Raw genomic sequence first — 17,903 nt, 5'->3', positions numbered from 1 at the left:
CTGTCGAAGCCGTTGTCGAAGCCACAATCGACGACGACGGCGGTGCAACAGAATAGCAGAACACTGCCCCGAGCGCATGGGGGCCAGAGGGAGAATGCGATTCCTTTTTGCCAGCATATGAAGTGTACCATAAAGTAAAACAAATTATATTCTGCCTCATAAATGGCATCAATTTTCCGACACGCCTCTTCGACGCAGGCAGGCAGCAGGACACATGTGCGAGTGCCAAACAAATGCAATAAGCGACATGAATTATTATGTCGCAAAGTGTGTAGTTGTTTTTTGTGTCTTCTTTTCTTCTGCTCTTGTTGCTGATGTTGTTTGTAGTTTTCGTCGTCGATTTGCTGCTCTTTCTCCTTTGTCCTTTTATATTTATCGTTTTTTGCTGTTTTGTTTCTCCTTATCCATGTCTGTTGCTGCTCAATTTGCATTATTGAATTACTTTTAAGTTTTCTTGAATAGTTTTGATGTGAGTTTTTTGTGTTTTTTTTTCTATACATATCAATAGGCAAGAGAGACGCCCTTCCTGACCTTTTAACTTTTTGCTTTGAAATGGAGGCTTCTTTTGCTATTTTTCATTCATTTTGTAAATTTATTACGATTTTAAACGAAAAAATAACGAATGAATTGATCTTGCTACAATAAATGGTCTCTTTCTTATTATTTTTACACATACCGACACAACGGAACATTGTGTCCAAGTCATCATCGAAATCTATCGTACAATGAGGAATAACCTCAATTAAAAGTTGGACGAGAACGAGCACGACGTATTGATCCGATCTAACACCCAAGAGCAAGGAAAGGATTCGATCTCATGCCCCTACCGTATGTCCGCCTGTACGCTTGCCCCTGCACCATGAAGCCGCACCTTCCAAACGCGTGCTCAAGAGCAATATAATAGCGTAATTAGTGTAATCGCACAGATCGTTTTCAAAGACGAAGGCGCCAAAACATGTGCGAATAAATTAGTCACGCTCACACGCTCGTCGGCCGCATCAAATAAACTTCCATCAAACAAAAAAAAAAACAACACAGAACCATTTAAAAAGATACCGCCAAATTGAAACGCATTAAAACAAAATGCGCAAACCCGCCTAAATGAAGCAGATTTGGAAGTACTTTATGGGCGCCCTTGCGCCGGGGATACATTACAGCCCTGTCGTAACTTGCCACACACTCACACGGAAGGCAAACGTTGCACATTTGTGCCGATAGCTTGCAGAGAGAGAGAGAGAGAGAGAGAGAGAGAGAGAGAGAGAGAGAGAGAGAGAGAGAGAGAGAGGAAAAAACCATTACCCCGGTTCCGATCGATTGAGATCGTCTTTTTCGCAGAATCGTTTGGGCAGAGGAGGTGCTTAATTGGATAAAATCTTCCAACCACACGGCGCTCTCCCTGCTGGCGTGTGATCGGCGGTTTGCCCGTGCCTTGTCGGGATGTGGCCCCGGTGCATCAGAATGTCTGTTGTGCCTGTTGCTTACCCGGGCGCAGATAAAACCGACGCAAAACAGACGATTAATGTTCGCTTAAAGATCGCAAACGATCGATAATCCATGATCGTCAGACACCGTGGCATAATAGAAGCAGGCAATACGGAGGGATTGGAAGCGGGGAAAGGGGGTGGGGGAGGCATCATGTGCAAACGGTGATGGTGCAGTTGCAGTTCGGTGCTGGGAAACCGAAATGGGAACACGGACGCGGGAAACATTAGCAACAACTCACATCTCTCTGTAAGACGAAACAACGTTTAACAAAACGGTGCACAACACACGCCGAGCGAACGCACGGAGGGGATCCCATCTTATCACAACGGTCCCTCGTACCTTGTTGTGTGTAGAAAGGTGTGTGTGGCATCGTGCGAAGGGTTTGTAGAAAGCGCTGTGTGCAAGGCTTATCCTTTTTCAGAGTAGAGAAGAGATTGACTCACTTTTCACGCGCTGCACATCGTGCAGAACAGTTTCTCCTGATGTTATTTCAACCATTTTGAGAATGTAACGAATAAAAAGCTCCAACGCTTTTGAGCTCCACTGCCGTTGAGCGAGCGCGGCAAGGAAGGAAAGGATTCCCGATGCCGGGCGAAAGATGCGATCCCTATCGGTTGCAATCGATGCAAAAAGCTTGCCCCGAAACATCCCGTCCCGTCTTTGGCATGGCTTTGCTTTCCGACGCATCGCCCCGATGCATCTGCAACTTGCCGACCGACCGACACCGACATCCTGGTGCCTTATGCCCGTGTTGGGCTCGGTTGTTGGCCACCCTACATTTCCACGAACCACGTCCAGACGCTGTCTCGCGCAGCGTACGTTTATCGTACGTCTTTAAGGTCGCTTTTTAGATTTTAGTAATGAGATACGATCTCTCAAATGCGGCAAGTTAGCCGCGCGGCATCGCACCGGGACCGGGGCATGGTTTCCCGGGTGTGTCCTCTATTGTAGCTCTCGCGCATGGCGCATGTCGCTTGCTTATTATGGAAATTAGATTAGCAGCAAAGATAGGGCGAAACTTGGGGGATTTGGGTTTGGAATTTTTAATAGTCGATCTTTTAGATCGGAATAGCAAGATGAAGAGCGCTCTCCATGTTTGCTAGTGCTCCATGTAGCGCTGGTTTTGGTGTGCTGGAATGCTGGCACTGCCCGAACGAACCACCACGCGCGGATGATGAACGTTTGATTTGTTGGCGACTTGTGCCGTAGAGCATACGAGTGATCTTTCGATCTTTGGGCATATTAAATTAATCTCTGATCGTACCATCAACCACTCGATATCGTCGCGATCTGCAGTAGAGGATCGTTTTTAACAGCAATTCTTTCGTATGCCGTTTTTCTCCCTCGACAGCGTTTGCGTTGGTCCCCCCATCGTTTTGCAAACCGTTTTGTGCCGTTATGCCAGCCGCTCAATTTATGTAATCGGTTTTGTGACACTTCCTCGCATAATGCCTCTTCATTGCACCTTAAACCCTCCAAGCAGCTCCGTATCGAATTGTGGGCCCCATCGTACGAACGCAAATTAGCGAACGCCACAACTCCTCGTAACCCGCGGCAATACATTTTACTGCACCCGCGGATACGCCCGCGGAAGAGGCGTCACCCATCGACACATGTAACAGCAGCAGCAGCAGCAGCATCACAAATCAATCAGCGGCGTGCGGCAGAAGATTAAAATAAATGAAGTTCCGCGCCGCGGTTTTTCGCGCATTTGATTGGCAAACGTGCGCGCACCGTTTCTGGGTGCAATTGCGGGCTTCCCTGCCCGGACCATTAAGCCGTTGCCCTTTCCGTTGTTCCGTGCCCATGCGGCCCATGTACGTGCAGCTCTTTACGCCCGTGTTGTGCCGTGTTGCCTTTTATTTCTTTCTTTACGACGGTTCCTAGGGGCCATCAGATTGACCGTTGCTGCTGCTGCTGTTGCCTGCTCGAATGCCGGGATCTGCGGCTTTGTTGGATACTTTCTCATCTTTCATCACGTGTACACGATGGCATAATAACATAATAACATGGCCAGTGGCAGGCGCAATGCACAAACCCTTTCGGAAGCACACGCACATACACGCACACACGCACATACAGGCATACCAATCGCTTGTGTTTAGTGAAGACATTGATGTTAAGTGATATGTCGAGATGATGATGGCTCCGTCACCTTTACTTACTTCCGAAGGCGGGTTGCTTACCGTCCCGGACGCGGAATGGAGTAATAAAAAAAAACAACACACAGCGAGAAACACACGTGTGCGACAATGGTTGAGATTGTTGATTGCAGGGAGCAGCAGCAGCAGCAATAATACACACACAAAAAAACAAGGAAAGGGTATTTGAAAGGGCCCTGTCTTGACCGTCGCATATTGACACTTGTTGGACCCGTAGCAACAGCAACCGCAAAAAAAGAAGCTATCCATAAAACAATGCGCCAGTGTGTGTGTGTCTAATGGTTGTAATGTAATGAGTAACCGAGTAACGCTTTTTTGTGCAATTCCCGGTGCAATTCCGCTGTCGACAAAAAAAACCGATGGCAAACGCGGTCAAACGGCAGCACAAAACGCCTTCCCCAAGTCTGGGACGGACGGGGAATGGGAAGGGACGTGTATCGACTTACCTGTCCCAAAAAGGGTAAGGTGGGGAAGAGAGCAGGGGGTTGCATTCGCGTACATACGCGCCTGCCGTTTGCTGATTTGTTGCACCTGTGCCGTACGCTCTCTCTCTCTCTCTCTATCGATGCTTCCCTCCAGGCTTGCCACCGGGTTTCGGGGCTTCGGGTTACCCCCGTAGGAAGGGCGAGGGACAGAGGCAGCCCATTCACCCGGTGTACGGAGCGCCGATAAATCTTTCACTTAGCACACATTACACCTCATCCCTCTAATTGTACGATATCGGATTGCAGCTGCGGGCGACGCAGAAGACGATCGATTACAGAGCCCGCGCGCAAAACGGTTATTTTATATTTCGTGTGCTTGCGCGGCGTTGTGGTGTTGTTTTTCCTTCCTTCGTCTTCTTCTTCCCTCGGTGTGTTGTACCCTCCATCACACCCCTCCGCGTCCACTCCTTTTCTGCGCACAAAATCGCCGTTCTCGACAACTTTCCTTTCGGTGCTGGTGAACGGATTTTTGCGTGCGCTTGCATTTGCTCGGATTACCGCTGGAAGCAATCGCTGGGTTGCCGCAGCAGGGAGGGGGAATTGTGCGGTGGAAAAATCGGACAGCTGGGAATGCGGTGCGGCGGCTGAAACAGGCATTTCGGTGTCCATTCCACGCTGGTGGGAGAGCAAGGGGGGAGAGTAAGGTGGAGTAAACATGCAACTGGGTAAAACAGCCCCGCAAACCGAGACGATATCGAAACCCGGGAGTGTTCATATTAGCTTTCCACGCACATACACACACACACACACGCACAAACATACATATGGCACAAAAGGGTGAAAAAAGTAAAAACGACAGTGCATCGTTTGCTAACTTTTGCCGCCTTTTCCCCTCCCGAACGATCTCGTCTTTCTCCCGTGTTTAATTCCAACACCTTCGTTTGATCCTTTTACTAGGGTCATAGGGAGAGGATAGAGACGCGAAGGGATAGGTTAGAGATTTATTGGCGAAAACTGTGTTACCGATGCAAGAACATTACTCGAATAACACTTCCTAACACGCATATATCATTCGCATTTGTGAGGAGAGAGAGCGAGAAAGGATAGGGTGAAAGCCGCAACCCAGCGGGCCCTCGAAAGGCAGCCCCGAATGGCGATAAATGTTATTATGAAACATTATTTAAATCGGCTTTACCCACCGCCCACCCCAGTGCCACCAGTGGGGGCTTTCATTACTGGTGGTGGCGAATAATTTGTTTCACATTCGTTTTTTTCCCACAATGATGGCGTGTTAAAATGGACGTAAGGCCACACGGGACGATGGGCCGGATAAGCGGTGCGAATGAATGATTGCCTAATTTAAAGCACATTTGTTTTGAGCTTTTTTGTGCGAGTAGGCTATTAGCAAAAGACGAAGTGCATTGCATTAATTTTTGGTTGGCAGATGAACCATAATAGTCCTTATGACGCACTAGCGTGCCGGCTTGATAAAACAACCGAATAGCAGTGACGCAAGCGACGCGACATCCTAGCGTAAGTGTCATGTGCATGATTTATGCCAAGGCGGATCGTGAGTTCAAGCCCAGGATTTAGGATCAGTTGAAAAATGTGATTTTAAGATATTCTATTTCAAGGTTTGCAGCTAGGAAGGTATATCAACTTCTCTTAAAAGGAATGACATTTCTGGAATCTAAAAATAGTAGAAGAATTTCCTCAATTAAATTAGCATAATTAATTAGATTTTCAAAGCAAAGTGTGTTTTATCACAACATTATCTCCATAACTATTCGAATAAGGTGTCCGAAATGAGATTCCTTTTAATTTGTATAAACACGCTCTCGTCCATCTCCTTGAGAGTAGTCAGTTGGATTAATTTCGAACTAGTTCCCCCTCCCCCCATATAGCGCTCCCTCATCATCCTCCGAGAAGAGAAGTGCTCGTGAGTTCAAGTCCAGGATTAGGATCGATTTGAAGTATTCTTTTACGCTATCCAATTTCAAGGTTTTTTGTATCCTCTTAAAAGAAATTGAATTTCTCGAATCTATAAATAGAAGTGGTTCCTTCATTCGATTTGCATTAACTATAAAAGCAAAGTGTGTTTTATCACCACTTTATCTGTCTTACTATGAAAATGGGGTCTGAAAAGAGGTTTCTTTTAATTTGTGTAAACACGCTCTTGCTGATCTCCTTGTAGAGTGCAGTCGTTTGATTAATTTCGAACTAGTTTTCCCCCCATAGAGCTCGATCATCGTCCTCTGAGGAAAGATATATCCGTCCATTTTGTTAATCTTCTATGCGCTTTAATAGAGAGAAAGAGCGTCTTCTTTTTGGCGTGCAAAAAAACACACATCGAAGACTGCAGGCCCGGCTTCTTGTACGTGCGTCATCGGTCAGTGGTTGCAATTAATTGTCCATCCGTTTCCTCCCCGCCCGTTTCTGGGAAAAGGAGACTAATGGCGCCTGATGCGGGTCTAAGAAATGAGGTGACATTCGGTGCGGCGCACCCTTTGATCAGTGGGCTTTAGTGGCAGGACCGGGGCCCGGGAATCTTGTCGACATGGGTTGCAATCGGCACCTACTTAGCAGCAGCAGAAGCACCAGCACCGGCTACCACATTCTTGTCCCGCATCAAAATGTCATATCGGTTGCTTTTTTTTCTTTCTCGCGACCGCGAATGACTCGCTGAATAGATCGGCAACAAGCTGGCGACTAATTGCTGCCACAGTCCATTACATTTTTCATCTTACCCTCGCGCAGCAGTGCACGGAGCTATATTGGGGTCTCTACGCTTGTTGCGGGCTGGCACGATCATAGCATAGTGTTGGTTTCATTCCGCTTTTTTGCCTTTATTTAGCTAGTGCGAATTAAATAGCAGAAAATTATAGCTAGAGACCCGGGAGCATAGAAGGAATGCCTTTTTGGTGAGCCGCTTTGAAGTATGTGATCTAGTATTTTGCCACGTTATGTTCACTGGCCGTCTGGTTTCTCTTCCCTTCTGGGCGGGAGGGTTTTTGGGAAGGAAATGAATTAATCACACCGCATTGGCTGGGCTACAATTTCAAAATACTTGCCAAGGGCAGTGTAAAACAAGTTCCGTGGACGCTGGAAGTTGTAGTAGGATAAATGTCACAGGGTGTGGCAAGAATAAATGTTCGGAATTGTTTAAACTTCAAGATTAAACCAATTTCTGTCGCTATGCTAACCAACACAAGAACAGAAGAACTGGACCGAATCCGAAACCAACTCGGCTCAATTAAAGATTTACCAGGAATTTCATCTGCAAATCTCCTAGAGAGGCTAATATTCTTGGAGATTCTGGGTTTTTGTTCAACAAAGATCGCCTTGTGCTCAAACTTATTGCAGTTTAGCCTCGAACGCCGCTAAGGCCTAAGTATTTAATTGGAGATACATTGCAGATGATCAGGAAATTGACTTCTCAGGATTCTCAGGTTTCTTCCGATTGAGTCTTGATGAGAGATTGGGTCTTCACTTACTAGCATATTTTGTATATCACTATTTCGTGTTATCTATATGATCTGGTTCTGTTATGATCAAAACGAGGACCTACTGAAGCTGAATGGATCATCTAAGGACATATGCAATTAAACCAAAGATCAATCAATTGCATGAAGCTTCAACTGGTTGGTTTAAGGTACTCTAGTAGCGGATGCTTAGACTTGTGGAATCAGTGGAATTGAACATATATTAAAGGAACATTATGTACAGCAAATGACCCTAATATAAAGATCTTCTTGATCATCATAGCGTGAATATGAAGTTGTACAGACAAACGATGAAATCGGAGGAATCGATTTCATCAACTTGTTCTAACTTCTGATGTCACTTTGAGAATGTCTGTTGATGGGAAAGAAGTGTTTGTTAATTAAATTTAATTCCAGAAGATGTTGGAAGCTTTTTGGCATTGTCCATTTGAGTATCTAAAAATAGGAAATACACAAAAAAAATGTCTGGCAACACCCTCTATCAAACGTTTCGTTCAAGCGATGGCACCAATTTTCCTTCTACCAAGGACCACGATCGTAAAACACACAAAACTCCGGAAAGAAATGCTTCCCGCTGATCAGCGCCACTGACAGTTTTCGGGGAAATTACGACGCTCGCAGGCGTGGGAGAAGACCCCTTCAAAGCCAAACTCAAAAAAAAGGGCCAACAGTTCTTTCATTTGCTCACTTTCCATTTCGTTTCGTGTTTGTTTCATTTGCTCAATTTTTCCATGCCCCGTTGTTGTTACACACGGTCCGCCGCGCGCACCCTATGTGGTCCACATTTTGGCGCCATAAATTAAATTGACCGTTGGCTGTTGCCGTTGGCGGCGACGGCTGCCCCATTGTTTCTCCCCCCACCCCGCGAGCCTATTCGAAGACACCATTGCGATGAACTTGTGCGTTACCCACGGCACGGCACGGGAAGATGTATGCAATTTATAACCTAAAATGGCATATTTTGTACCACTGATTATATCTCCATCGCTTCCATCGCGAGGCCAGGGATGCGGGATGGGTAAATTTTTGGGGTGATTTATTTAACCGGGGCAATGTAGTTTTGGTGGCTTGGTTTGCTTTGGTTGGCTTTGGCTGCCCTCCTGCAAGCGCAGCCGGTGACATGTGGCCGTTCGCTTATCTGCTGCGGACCGATCACGCTGTGTGCGCCGTCACACTTTTCGGCGCTCTCGGTGGGAACTGCGCTTCGAATGCGGTGCCTGCCACGCTGCGTCCTAACAATTGGACAATCGGATACCGATCACCAGCTGAGGTGGCATGGCAATCGGCAAACCCAGTCGTTCGCCCCACAGTCAACAGCCACAGAGAGACGAATTAATAAATTATCACGTAAAATATACGCACACACCGGGGTGTGTCCTCCCGTGGGATCGTGCGTCCCATGTGTGTGTGTGTGTGTGAACTGCCGCCGGGGACAGACAGAGATTGGAGATGAAAGACACGAAAAGTGTGAATTCGAACGTGCTTGCAGCAAGCTCCAATTTCTCAAGTCTTGGAGCAAGCTTCGCTTGGTGATGGTGAAGCCAATTGATATGACGATTGAGATTATTCTGCCTTGAGTTGATCGTAGTTGCTCTCTTGCGACCATTCTCTTTCAATCCAATCAATTTATCCTTTGTTGCACAATACTTGCCTGAACATTATGCACACCAAAGTTCCCTTTTTTGGGAAGTTTTGTTGGAGCATTGTTTTTTTGTGTGTGTGTGTGTGTGTGTGTACTATTTCGAATTGCTTTGACATTCCATCACTCGCGCAATGAAGAAACTGCATCGAAATCGGGGCGCCAAGATGCCATTAGAGGTGCCACACAATTACACACTGTCACTGTCAATAGAATGCGCCATTTAATTGCACTTTGTGGCGGTGCCACTGCCGCCACCGCCACGCAATCATCGCGATCGATCGTTCGGACTCGATCTCGCCCCGCTCTTGGGAGCAATTTCCGACCATTATTAATAACGAACTAACTCGCATCGCCAGCTCTCGGGCCCGGCCAGACGACTCCACCCGCCTGTGTGCCGGCTACTCCCCGCCCCGGCACGCTAATAGAGTTGTGAGTTGGCGACGCGTACTGGCCGCTTGCCGGCTAATGATACTGCGCAAAGGGGTTTCCGTTTCTGCGTGCGGCTGTGCCCGGTGGTCGTCATCTGGTTGATAAATGTCTTTCCTTCCCTCCCGCCTTCCCCTTCGGTGTCCCTCCCGAGCTCAGGCTAATAGTCTTGTTTGGCGTTGTCTTGGGCGTACGCGCGTACGGATGCTTTTGCGCGAATGGAATGTTTCCACCGCTCGGCAAGCATGATTAATAGCAGATCAAGTTTTGGTTTGAAAGGCAAAGATACTTGCTCTGTCTCCCACTAACTTACCACTGGTAAATCACAACCACTTTGCTCGTTTCGGGTGTCACAAAGCATGTTTGGCAAAGGGTGTTTATCGCGATCTTGGTAGCGATCGTTTGACGCGCGCGCGTCTGATGTAACGTGCAGAGCACAGACAAAGCACGTGTTTTTGGTTCGAAGTGTTCAAACAACACCCAAGCAGGTCGTATCCAAATAGGTTTGCGAATAATAAAACCCCTCTCCCGATTACCGTATCACGTGCTACGGCGGATCGTTAACCGTAATCTTATCACGCGCTCGCGCGCATCATTAGCTTTACGGCGCAAAACGAGGAAAAAATCGATAAAACCGGCAAAAATCACAACCGCGCTTCAAACGGGTAGATAGATTTGTTATCTTAAGTAATCATCGCCCGGGCGAAAAGCGCACGCCAGCGCACCGTGTGCGTTTATTAACCTATATATCCTGCATCAGGAGCACTCGCCATTCCGCGCCAACAAACGATCGTAGCGGCAATCTTTTTCTCTCTCTCTCTCGACACGGTCTTTCTGTCCGTGGCTTCTCGGTTCCGCCAAAACACACGATGAAGTTCTTGTTTTTTCGGCTGGCTGTACCGTACAATCCCAAGGTGGACCCTGGGGCCCGCCATTGCGCCCCAAGCGGTGCACGCTGATGGGGTTTTTCTTCTCTCCATTAACTGCAAATCGATTTGTGGACATCAATTTCCAGCCAAATAGCCTTATGTCCACACACACAGCGACTTCGTTGCACCCTCCCTCTGGTACCCTTTGCCTCCCAGTGCACACTTATTCACACACCGTGCCCTCGGTCACGTCCGCGTCGTAATCGCAATCCGAACGCGCTCTTCTCCACAGTTCTCGCGCCGGCGTTTGGAGCTCACTAGGTATCTTTCTTCCCCATTTCCCGTCCCTATAGCTCCTCCACTTCCCTCCTATCACACCGTTTTTTTAAGTGATGTCGATTAGCTGCAATTAAAGTGGCTCCTTGCTGTCCGACTCGTGGTCGCCGAACGCGGCCGGCAAAATCGAACCACGAACGTGGCGGCGGCATCGTTCTCGTCCAGCGGGGCACCGATCGAAGGGGAATTACCTGAATTATTACCCCGTGTCGAACGCCTCCCTACAAGTCCTCCTTCTCCTCATCCTCCTTCTCTCCCTTCCTCCTGTAACTAAGGGTTCTCCCGCACCCAGCCAGTGTGCGTACGAAAGCCGCCGAGACCGACCGGAGCGGTTTGAAGGATTGTCGCATTGCGTAAACAATTGCGCAAAGGCCCGAGCGCGCGCGGGGTTGAGCGAGCGCAAAACACACCACCACACCTCGCTGGTGTGGCGCAAAGTGTGCGCATGGTGCCGCGCACTTTTAGCGCGAAGCCAGGTTGCCATAGGCAGTGTCAAGATGCCGCGACCGCGCTGCTTTGTCGGGGCGCTGTGCCGGGAGGAGAAGCAGGACGCTTTCGATGGAAAATCAATGCATTAGATAATTTCTCTGTTTGTGCTGGCTTTTTTTCTGTTGTGTAGTTTGCGCGAGGTAATTCACCTGCCGCGAGCGCTCGTTGATGAGGGCGGCTTACTACGAAAGCGAATGGGTGGGCAAACGGTTTGAGCTGCGCATACCATCGAGATTCCATTCTGTTAGCGCGTGAATTATTATCTCACCACATCCGGTGCTAATTAGACATTCCAGAACGGTGGCAGGGCAGAATAATTAGATGCGATTGACACAGTGCGCCCGCCATTAGTTTGTCGCGCGATGCAATGTGTGAACCTTCCTGTACCTTGTGCGGTTATGTCGCCTGACACAAATGGTAGATAAATGCTGGATAGGATCGTTGTTGTTTTTTTTAATTGGAAATCGATTTGTTTGTTTTTATAATCCTGAAAAGTGAAAGCAACAGTTTGCAACTTCCATGGAATAATCTCGCTTGTGAAGGTTCGTCGCTTAAGCGACACAGTCGACTGGGCTGTTTTTGCAATACAGGGTTTCCCAAGTCAGTACACATTGTTATTCATCGCATGCAAAATGTTGTTCCACATCGATCTGACATTTCATTTGCATCACAATAATTTTTAATTTCTCCAGCATGATTTTCAACACGACTCAAGCTGGATTGAGTTTAACCGTTCTTTGTTATGTGTTGAAAATTATGTGTTGAAACTGAAATTTCATTTTGAATCAAATAAACCATTTGACAGCAGTTGAATAACGTCTTGGATGCGGCGAATAACAATGTTTACGTTCGGAACTGACTTGGAAACCCCTGTAAATTTAAAAAAGGTTCGTCGCTTATGCAGTTTCATACAAAATTGATTTGTTTGCCTAATATTTTAGTTTCTTGCATTTTTCAATGCAAAGTAAGTAAATAACACACTTTATTAATAAAAAAAACTTGTTTCATGTTTGTGAATATTTTCTTTTTGAGTATCATTAAGTTTTCATACTCGTTTTCTCATTGTTGAATTATTTGAATGGATAGACAATATTTTATCCATACAACACTGCTGAATTATAAGCAAGTATTTAGCGAAATGTTTAAAAACATGGTCGTTGATGTTTTTCATTTAAAATAAGAATAAATTATAGAACTCGATCTACAAAATTACAACAAAAAGAAAAATACAAAAAAAGTATTGAAAACATATGTACAGCCAGCATGCATGCAAGCATGTCTAAAACACAGTATCTTACAATGTTTAGTCCAATGTCTTTCAAATGATTTTGTCTTCAAATGCAAGGGAATGCCGTAGGTTTTGCATAAAAGAATAAAAATTTAAACTCATTTAAAGTTTCGAATTGGCAAACTAAAAACTGTCAGAAAAGATAACTTAATAACAGGTAAAAATGAGGTAAAAAGGATCAAAATGAAAATTGAAATCATTTTTGAGTTTAAAGTCATTTCAAGAGTCTTGAGACCTGACACAATGTTGGATTTCCATAGTTGCACTGGGGATGAAGGGAAAAGAGAGCTATTCAATGAACTTTTGTTCGTGCTCGTAACCGTCTATTAAAAATGCTGACTAGAGAAATACAAATCTTCATCTTCACAACTGTTAATGTTTCCCTTTTTCTTCATTTGCCCCATTGCAGAGATTTTCAGTGTCGTTGCCACGAAAATACGCGACAATCGGGTTGCCGTGACGATCTACTCCAAAGAGACGAATTCGTACATCTGCTTCGACAAAAACTGGCGCACCAAGGCGATGGTAAGCATCAGAGATCGAGTACCTCCCCCCGTCTTCATTCCATGACCGATCTAGCCCCCTCATCCACCCCACATTTACCCCACTCGACCCCTATATATTCCGCAGCGTGCCAAAGGGAACATCTCCAAGCGGTGCATGTTTATCGAGAACATCGAAAAATCGGGCGCCATCCGGTACCGGTCGGTGGTCAACAAGAACCGCTCCCTCGGCTTCCAGAAGAACGGTAAACCGATCGGGCCTGCGCGGGCCGGCAGCCGGAAGCGACCGATCGACGAGCGGTGCTACACCTTCAACCCGTCCGATGTGGGCACGAAGCATCCGGACTTACTGTCGCAGCCACCACCAGCACCACCATCATCATCACCACCACCACCACGGAAGCCGGAAGCGAATCTTCCATCACGTCCACAGCCACCGCCACCGCCGTCACCACCACTACCGCCACAGCCACGCCACCGGCACCATCGGCAGCAGGACGTCGCGTCGCGCAAGGATGCGTCGGTCGGGGAGGCGAACGCCAGCGGCAACTCGCTGCTAGCGGCCGGGCCGTCGCCCGACCAGCACCGACAGTCGCCGACGAACCGGCACCGGCACAAACACGGGCTGGTCGGTCGGACGGGTGGTGGCAAGAACCACCAGCACCAACACCAACACCAGCAGGCAGCAACAGGACACCCGAATCTCGATACTGGCGCGAGCGGAGCGATCGCGCCCACCCTGTCCTCGCTGTACGGCGCCATGCTGGACGACCGTGGGCCACTGGTGCGGGCCTACGGCAAGGGTACGCACCGCCGCAGCCACCTCAACTCGTACGCATCCGCCCCGGGCGAACTGGCGGCACCGTCGCTGCCCGCCGCCATCGTCACCAAGCTGCCGCCAAAGGTGGCGGGGGCAGGAGCGCCCGCCGGCAGTGGCAGCCTGCTGCTGGACGTCGTCGGCCAAGGGGGACTCTTCCGCAAGGAGCCGGCCAATGGTCGCAGCCAGGCGGGTGGAGGAGCAGCAGCAGTAGCAGCAGCAAGTGGGCGGAAAAAGTCGGCCGTCAGGAACGCGCCACCCTCCAGCAAGCAGCAGGGCGCGAGCACGCGAGGGAGAGACAAAAGGGCGTCGGGTTGAGCAGCCGCCCACCCGACTCAACCGAAAACCCACCCACCATCCCCGTTCTCACCGCCTCATCCTGCGCCTTTGCGAGGGGATGGCCCCACCTTTACAACAACAACAAACAACAAAAACCCGCTTGTTGGAGCTTTAGCCCCATTTTCTCTATTAGTGTTCACACACACACACACACACACACACGCACAGGAGCAGGACAGGAAGGAAGCAGCGAACCGTGACCGATTCGGAGGGAGTGTGTGTGTATGTGTGAGAGAGAGTGTTTGTGTGTTTGTGTGTAAAACGAAGAATGGTTAGCATATTACTATATTATTATTATATTAATATTATTATTATGATTATTAATATTATTATTATTATTAAAATTATGCCAGGTATGCTAAGTATGATAATATATACACACACACACACACACACACACACATACACAGACATACACAGACATACACAGACAGACACACACACACACACACGCACCTGCATGTAATATTATAGTTTTGTGACGTTCCAATGGGGTTTTAAGCCTTCCTCTTTAGTGTGTAGAATGGAGAGAGAGAGAGAGAAACAGAGAGTAAGTGTGTGTGTGTGTGTGTGTGTGTAAATGTATGATTTAGGGCACGACAAGTTTATACTTCCTTTTCTTCTTGTGTAACGTGATCTATTTTGCAAGGTTCGTTTAAATAGGCCGTTAATCGAGCGATAAGATGCTTGTGTGACGGGATGAATGATAGACAGGCGTACACACACAAACACACACACGCACACGCGCGTGCACATTGCCATAAAAAAAAACCTCCAAACCATACTCCACCTATTTGCAAGAGTGGGTGGGACAACACAAAGGTTCAATGCAATTGAGTGAGGCGTGTATGGTGTACGGCATCAAATCCAAAGGACGAACGCTCACACACACACACGCCGAGGGGCACACGAAGGGCAAGGGAGGACAAAAAGCGAGCAGGGGGGAGCAAATTGAAATGGGCCATTTTTTAGGTGAAAAAAGCTACAAAAAACACACACACACAAACACGATTGCGTTCAAGTTTTAATGTTGCGCATCGGTAGCCTCTCTATTGTAATTGTTTTTCTTTTTTTATTTAGAAGCTTTTTTTAAGAAACTCCCAATAACAGTACCAGTTTACGAGCCCTTGTAGCCCTTTTTTCCTTTGCATAGCGGCAAGAAAGGAAAGAGTAGCATTTTAAAATTTTGTTTATTAAATTTGCTTTTTGATAACGACAACAGAAAAATATTAAAAATAATTAAAAGACAAACAAAATGGAACAAAATAATAAAGCGCACAGTAGCGGGGAACAAAACCCCAACAAAGTGGGCAGGTGTGAGGCAGGTTTTTGGGGCAGGAGCGTCCACGTGGCCGTTAGCGTTGCAACGGCTCTGCAATAAATTGTGCCATGAGAGAAAAGGGAAGTCGAACTGCAAATGATAGAAGGGAAGGGAATGATAAGGATTGAAAAGAAAAAAAAGAAGCTATTTGCTTCATCCTCCACTTTCATTATTGACAATAGAAAGCTAGATAGAGCGCTGTGCGTGTGTGTATGTGTGTGGTTTAAGACATAAACAAAAAAGACAGGAAAATAGAGGTTAACAGAAAGATACAGTAATACAGTTGACTAACAGTCTCATAGCGTGTGCTAGACGTGTTGTGTGTTGTGTGTGTGTGTAGTGTAGCCATGGGCAAGCCAAGAGGGTATTAGTAGTGTGGTGGTAGTAGCAGTACTTTGTAGTAGCTGAGGTCTAGTGTCTAGTGTTAGTCGAGCCGGTAGCAGTAGGTTTGCTGAAGCGCGCGCGCGCAGATTGATTAGGAGCAGGAACGAACGAAAGCAAACAAAAACCGCAGCGCAAGAAATGATAAGGAAGAGTTCATGAAAACAAACAAACAAAATTGTGCCTTTTCTTGGTCCTTTCCACGAGCCTTTCAATAAGCAGCAGCAGCAGCAGCCGCCGCATGCTAGCCACTTTTCAAGCGAAAACGTCTAAACTAAACGCAATACACACAAACAAACAAGTATGATAATAATTAGTAACGCAGTACAGAACAATAACTCGGGCAGTGGTGAATGTTAGTAGTAGAGCAGCAGCAGCAGCAGCACCAGAACGCTTCACTATACAGCCCGGCCTTTTAAACCCAATTTCACTCTTGCGCTTTGCAACGGAAAAATGGAACCCTGCAAAGAAAAACACATCCTTAGACGACTGCCTGACGCTTGCCTGCCCGTTTGCCAGCCAATTATGTTCTCCAATACACACACAAAAAACAAACAATAGTACCGCACATAACCGCACCGCTGCGCGTCCACTTGCTCGTTTGCGTGTCGGCTTGCGCATGGTGCGGTTCGTCGCGCGCAGCGCGTTTAGCTCTCCGTGTCACCGTTGTTGGTTTACGTTTTCTCCTAGGGCTTACAACGCTATGGGGTGTGTTTGTAATCACGAGCACACGATGTCTACAATATATCAGTATTACCAGTAATAACCACAGCAATATTTAACATACACAAGCGCACACACAGACACTCACCGCGTGAAGAAATCCTTGCGAGGCTTGCTTGGATTGTTACTATTATTGCTCGACCACGGCGGGAGTGACAGTTGCCCAGGAATATGTAGTGGACTCTGTAGTGTATTGTATGTGTGTGTGTGTGTGTTTAATTTCAAACCACGTTGCCATTTCGAATATTGCGCGTTGAGTGCCTCTAGTTCGCGCGATTAGTATTTTTGTTTAGTAACGGATCGGTACATGTATCCGAATAGTGTAGAGTAGAACAACAAAAACACACACACAAATACTTTCTTTTTTGTTAAATGGTGTAGGTGTGTGCGTGTGTGTAGCATAGTAGCCCACTGAGAGTGTTTGTGTCGGTCTTATTTTTTTTGTCGAGCTGAATAGAACCTCCAGTATTTATGGTCAAGCTTATGGTAAGGCTTACTGTGTATGAAATGCTAAGATGATTGAGAGATGAAGTCGAAGATAAAGTTAAAAGTAAGGGAAAGGGTTCTCAAAGCGATGGAATCAAGTAAAAGAAGAAAACAAAAGAATAAAAGACATAAACAGAAATAGAATACATGTAGAGCACAGAAAAGGACAGTAAAAACAGAACAGAACAGAATAAGAAAAAGAAAAGGACAGTAAAATACAATCAGCAAAATGAAGCAAACCATTAAAAACAGTTGAAAATTGATTTAAAAAAACATTAAACAACACAACCACCACACACACACACGCACGTACACACTCAAGCACACTCACTCACACATGTTTGAATTTGAATTATTAGTGACAGTTTGGCGAAAACTCTCAACTAGCAATTATACTTCAAGGTTTGGCAGCCTAAAACCTTTCTGAAATGTATCTATTTAAACAAAAACAAAAAATCACACACACACACACACACGTGGAAAAGACCCAATTTAAACATTTACCCTATTTTACACTATATTACACACGCCTCCCCGCCACTATACACCGTAAATACACCTACCTTACTCATGATACCCACCCACCCAAAAAAAAAAAGAATTAATAACAACATAAATAAACGAAATAAGCGTAATTTCGACGAAGCGATACACAACGTGCGCCGCACAGCCACCGTTTTTTGCACCACGTGCGCGCGCTTGCGCGAT

At 46.7% G+C, this 17,903-nt stretch overlaps 1 protein-coding gene across 2 annotated transcripts in view; it reads left to right on the top strand.

The window, feature by feature from the left end:
- LOC120901385 (espin-like) overlaps positions 1 to 14,398 on the top strand; it is a 63,545-nt gene extending 49,147 nt beyond the window's left edge. For both annotated transcript variants that reach the window (XM_040309293.1, XM_040309294.1), the window contains exons 5-6: positions 13,035 to 13,150; positions 13,256 to 14,398. In XM_040309293.1, the coding sequence (XP_040165227.1) occupies positions 13,035 to 13,150; positions 13,256 to 14,263 (1,124 nt within the window). In that variant the 3' untranslated portion in view covers positions 14,264 to 14,398. The remainder of the gene's footprint in view (positions 1 to 13,034; positions 13,151 to 13,255) is intronic.
- Positions 14,399 to 17,903: the final 3,505 nt, after the last annotated feature.

This window comes from Anopheles arabiensis, chromosome 3 (genome assembly GCF_016920715.1).
Source record: "Anopheles arabiensis isolate DONGOLA chromosome 3, AaraD3, whole genome shotgun sequence".
Lineage (NCBI taxonomy): Eukaryota > Metazoa > Arthropoda > Insecta > Diptera > Culicidae > Anopheles > Anopheles arabiensis.
Note: the sequence above shows the minus strand (reverse complement) of the source record. Positions and strands in the feature narration are given on the sequence as shown.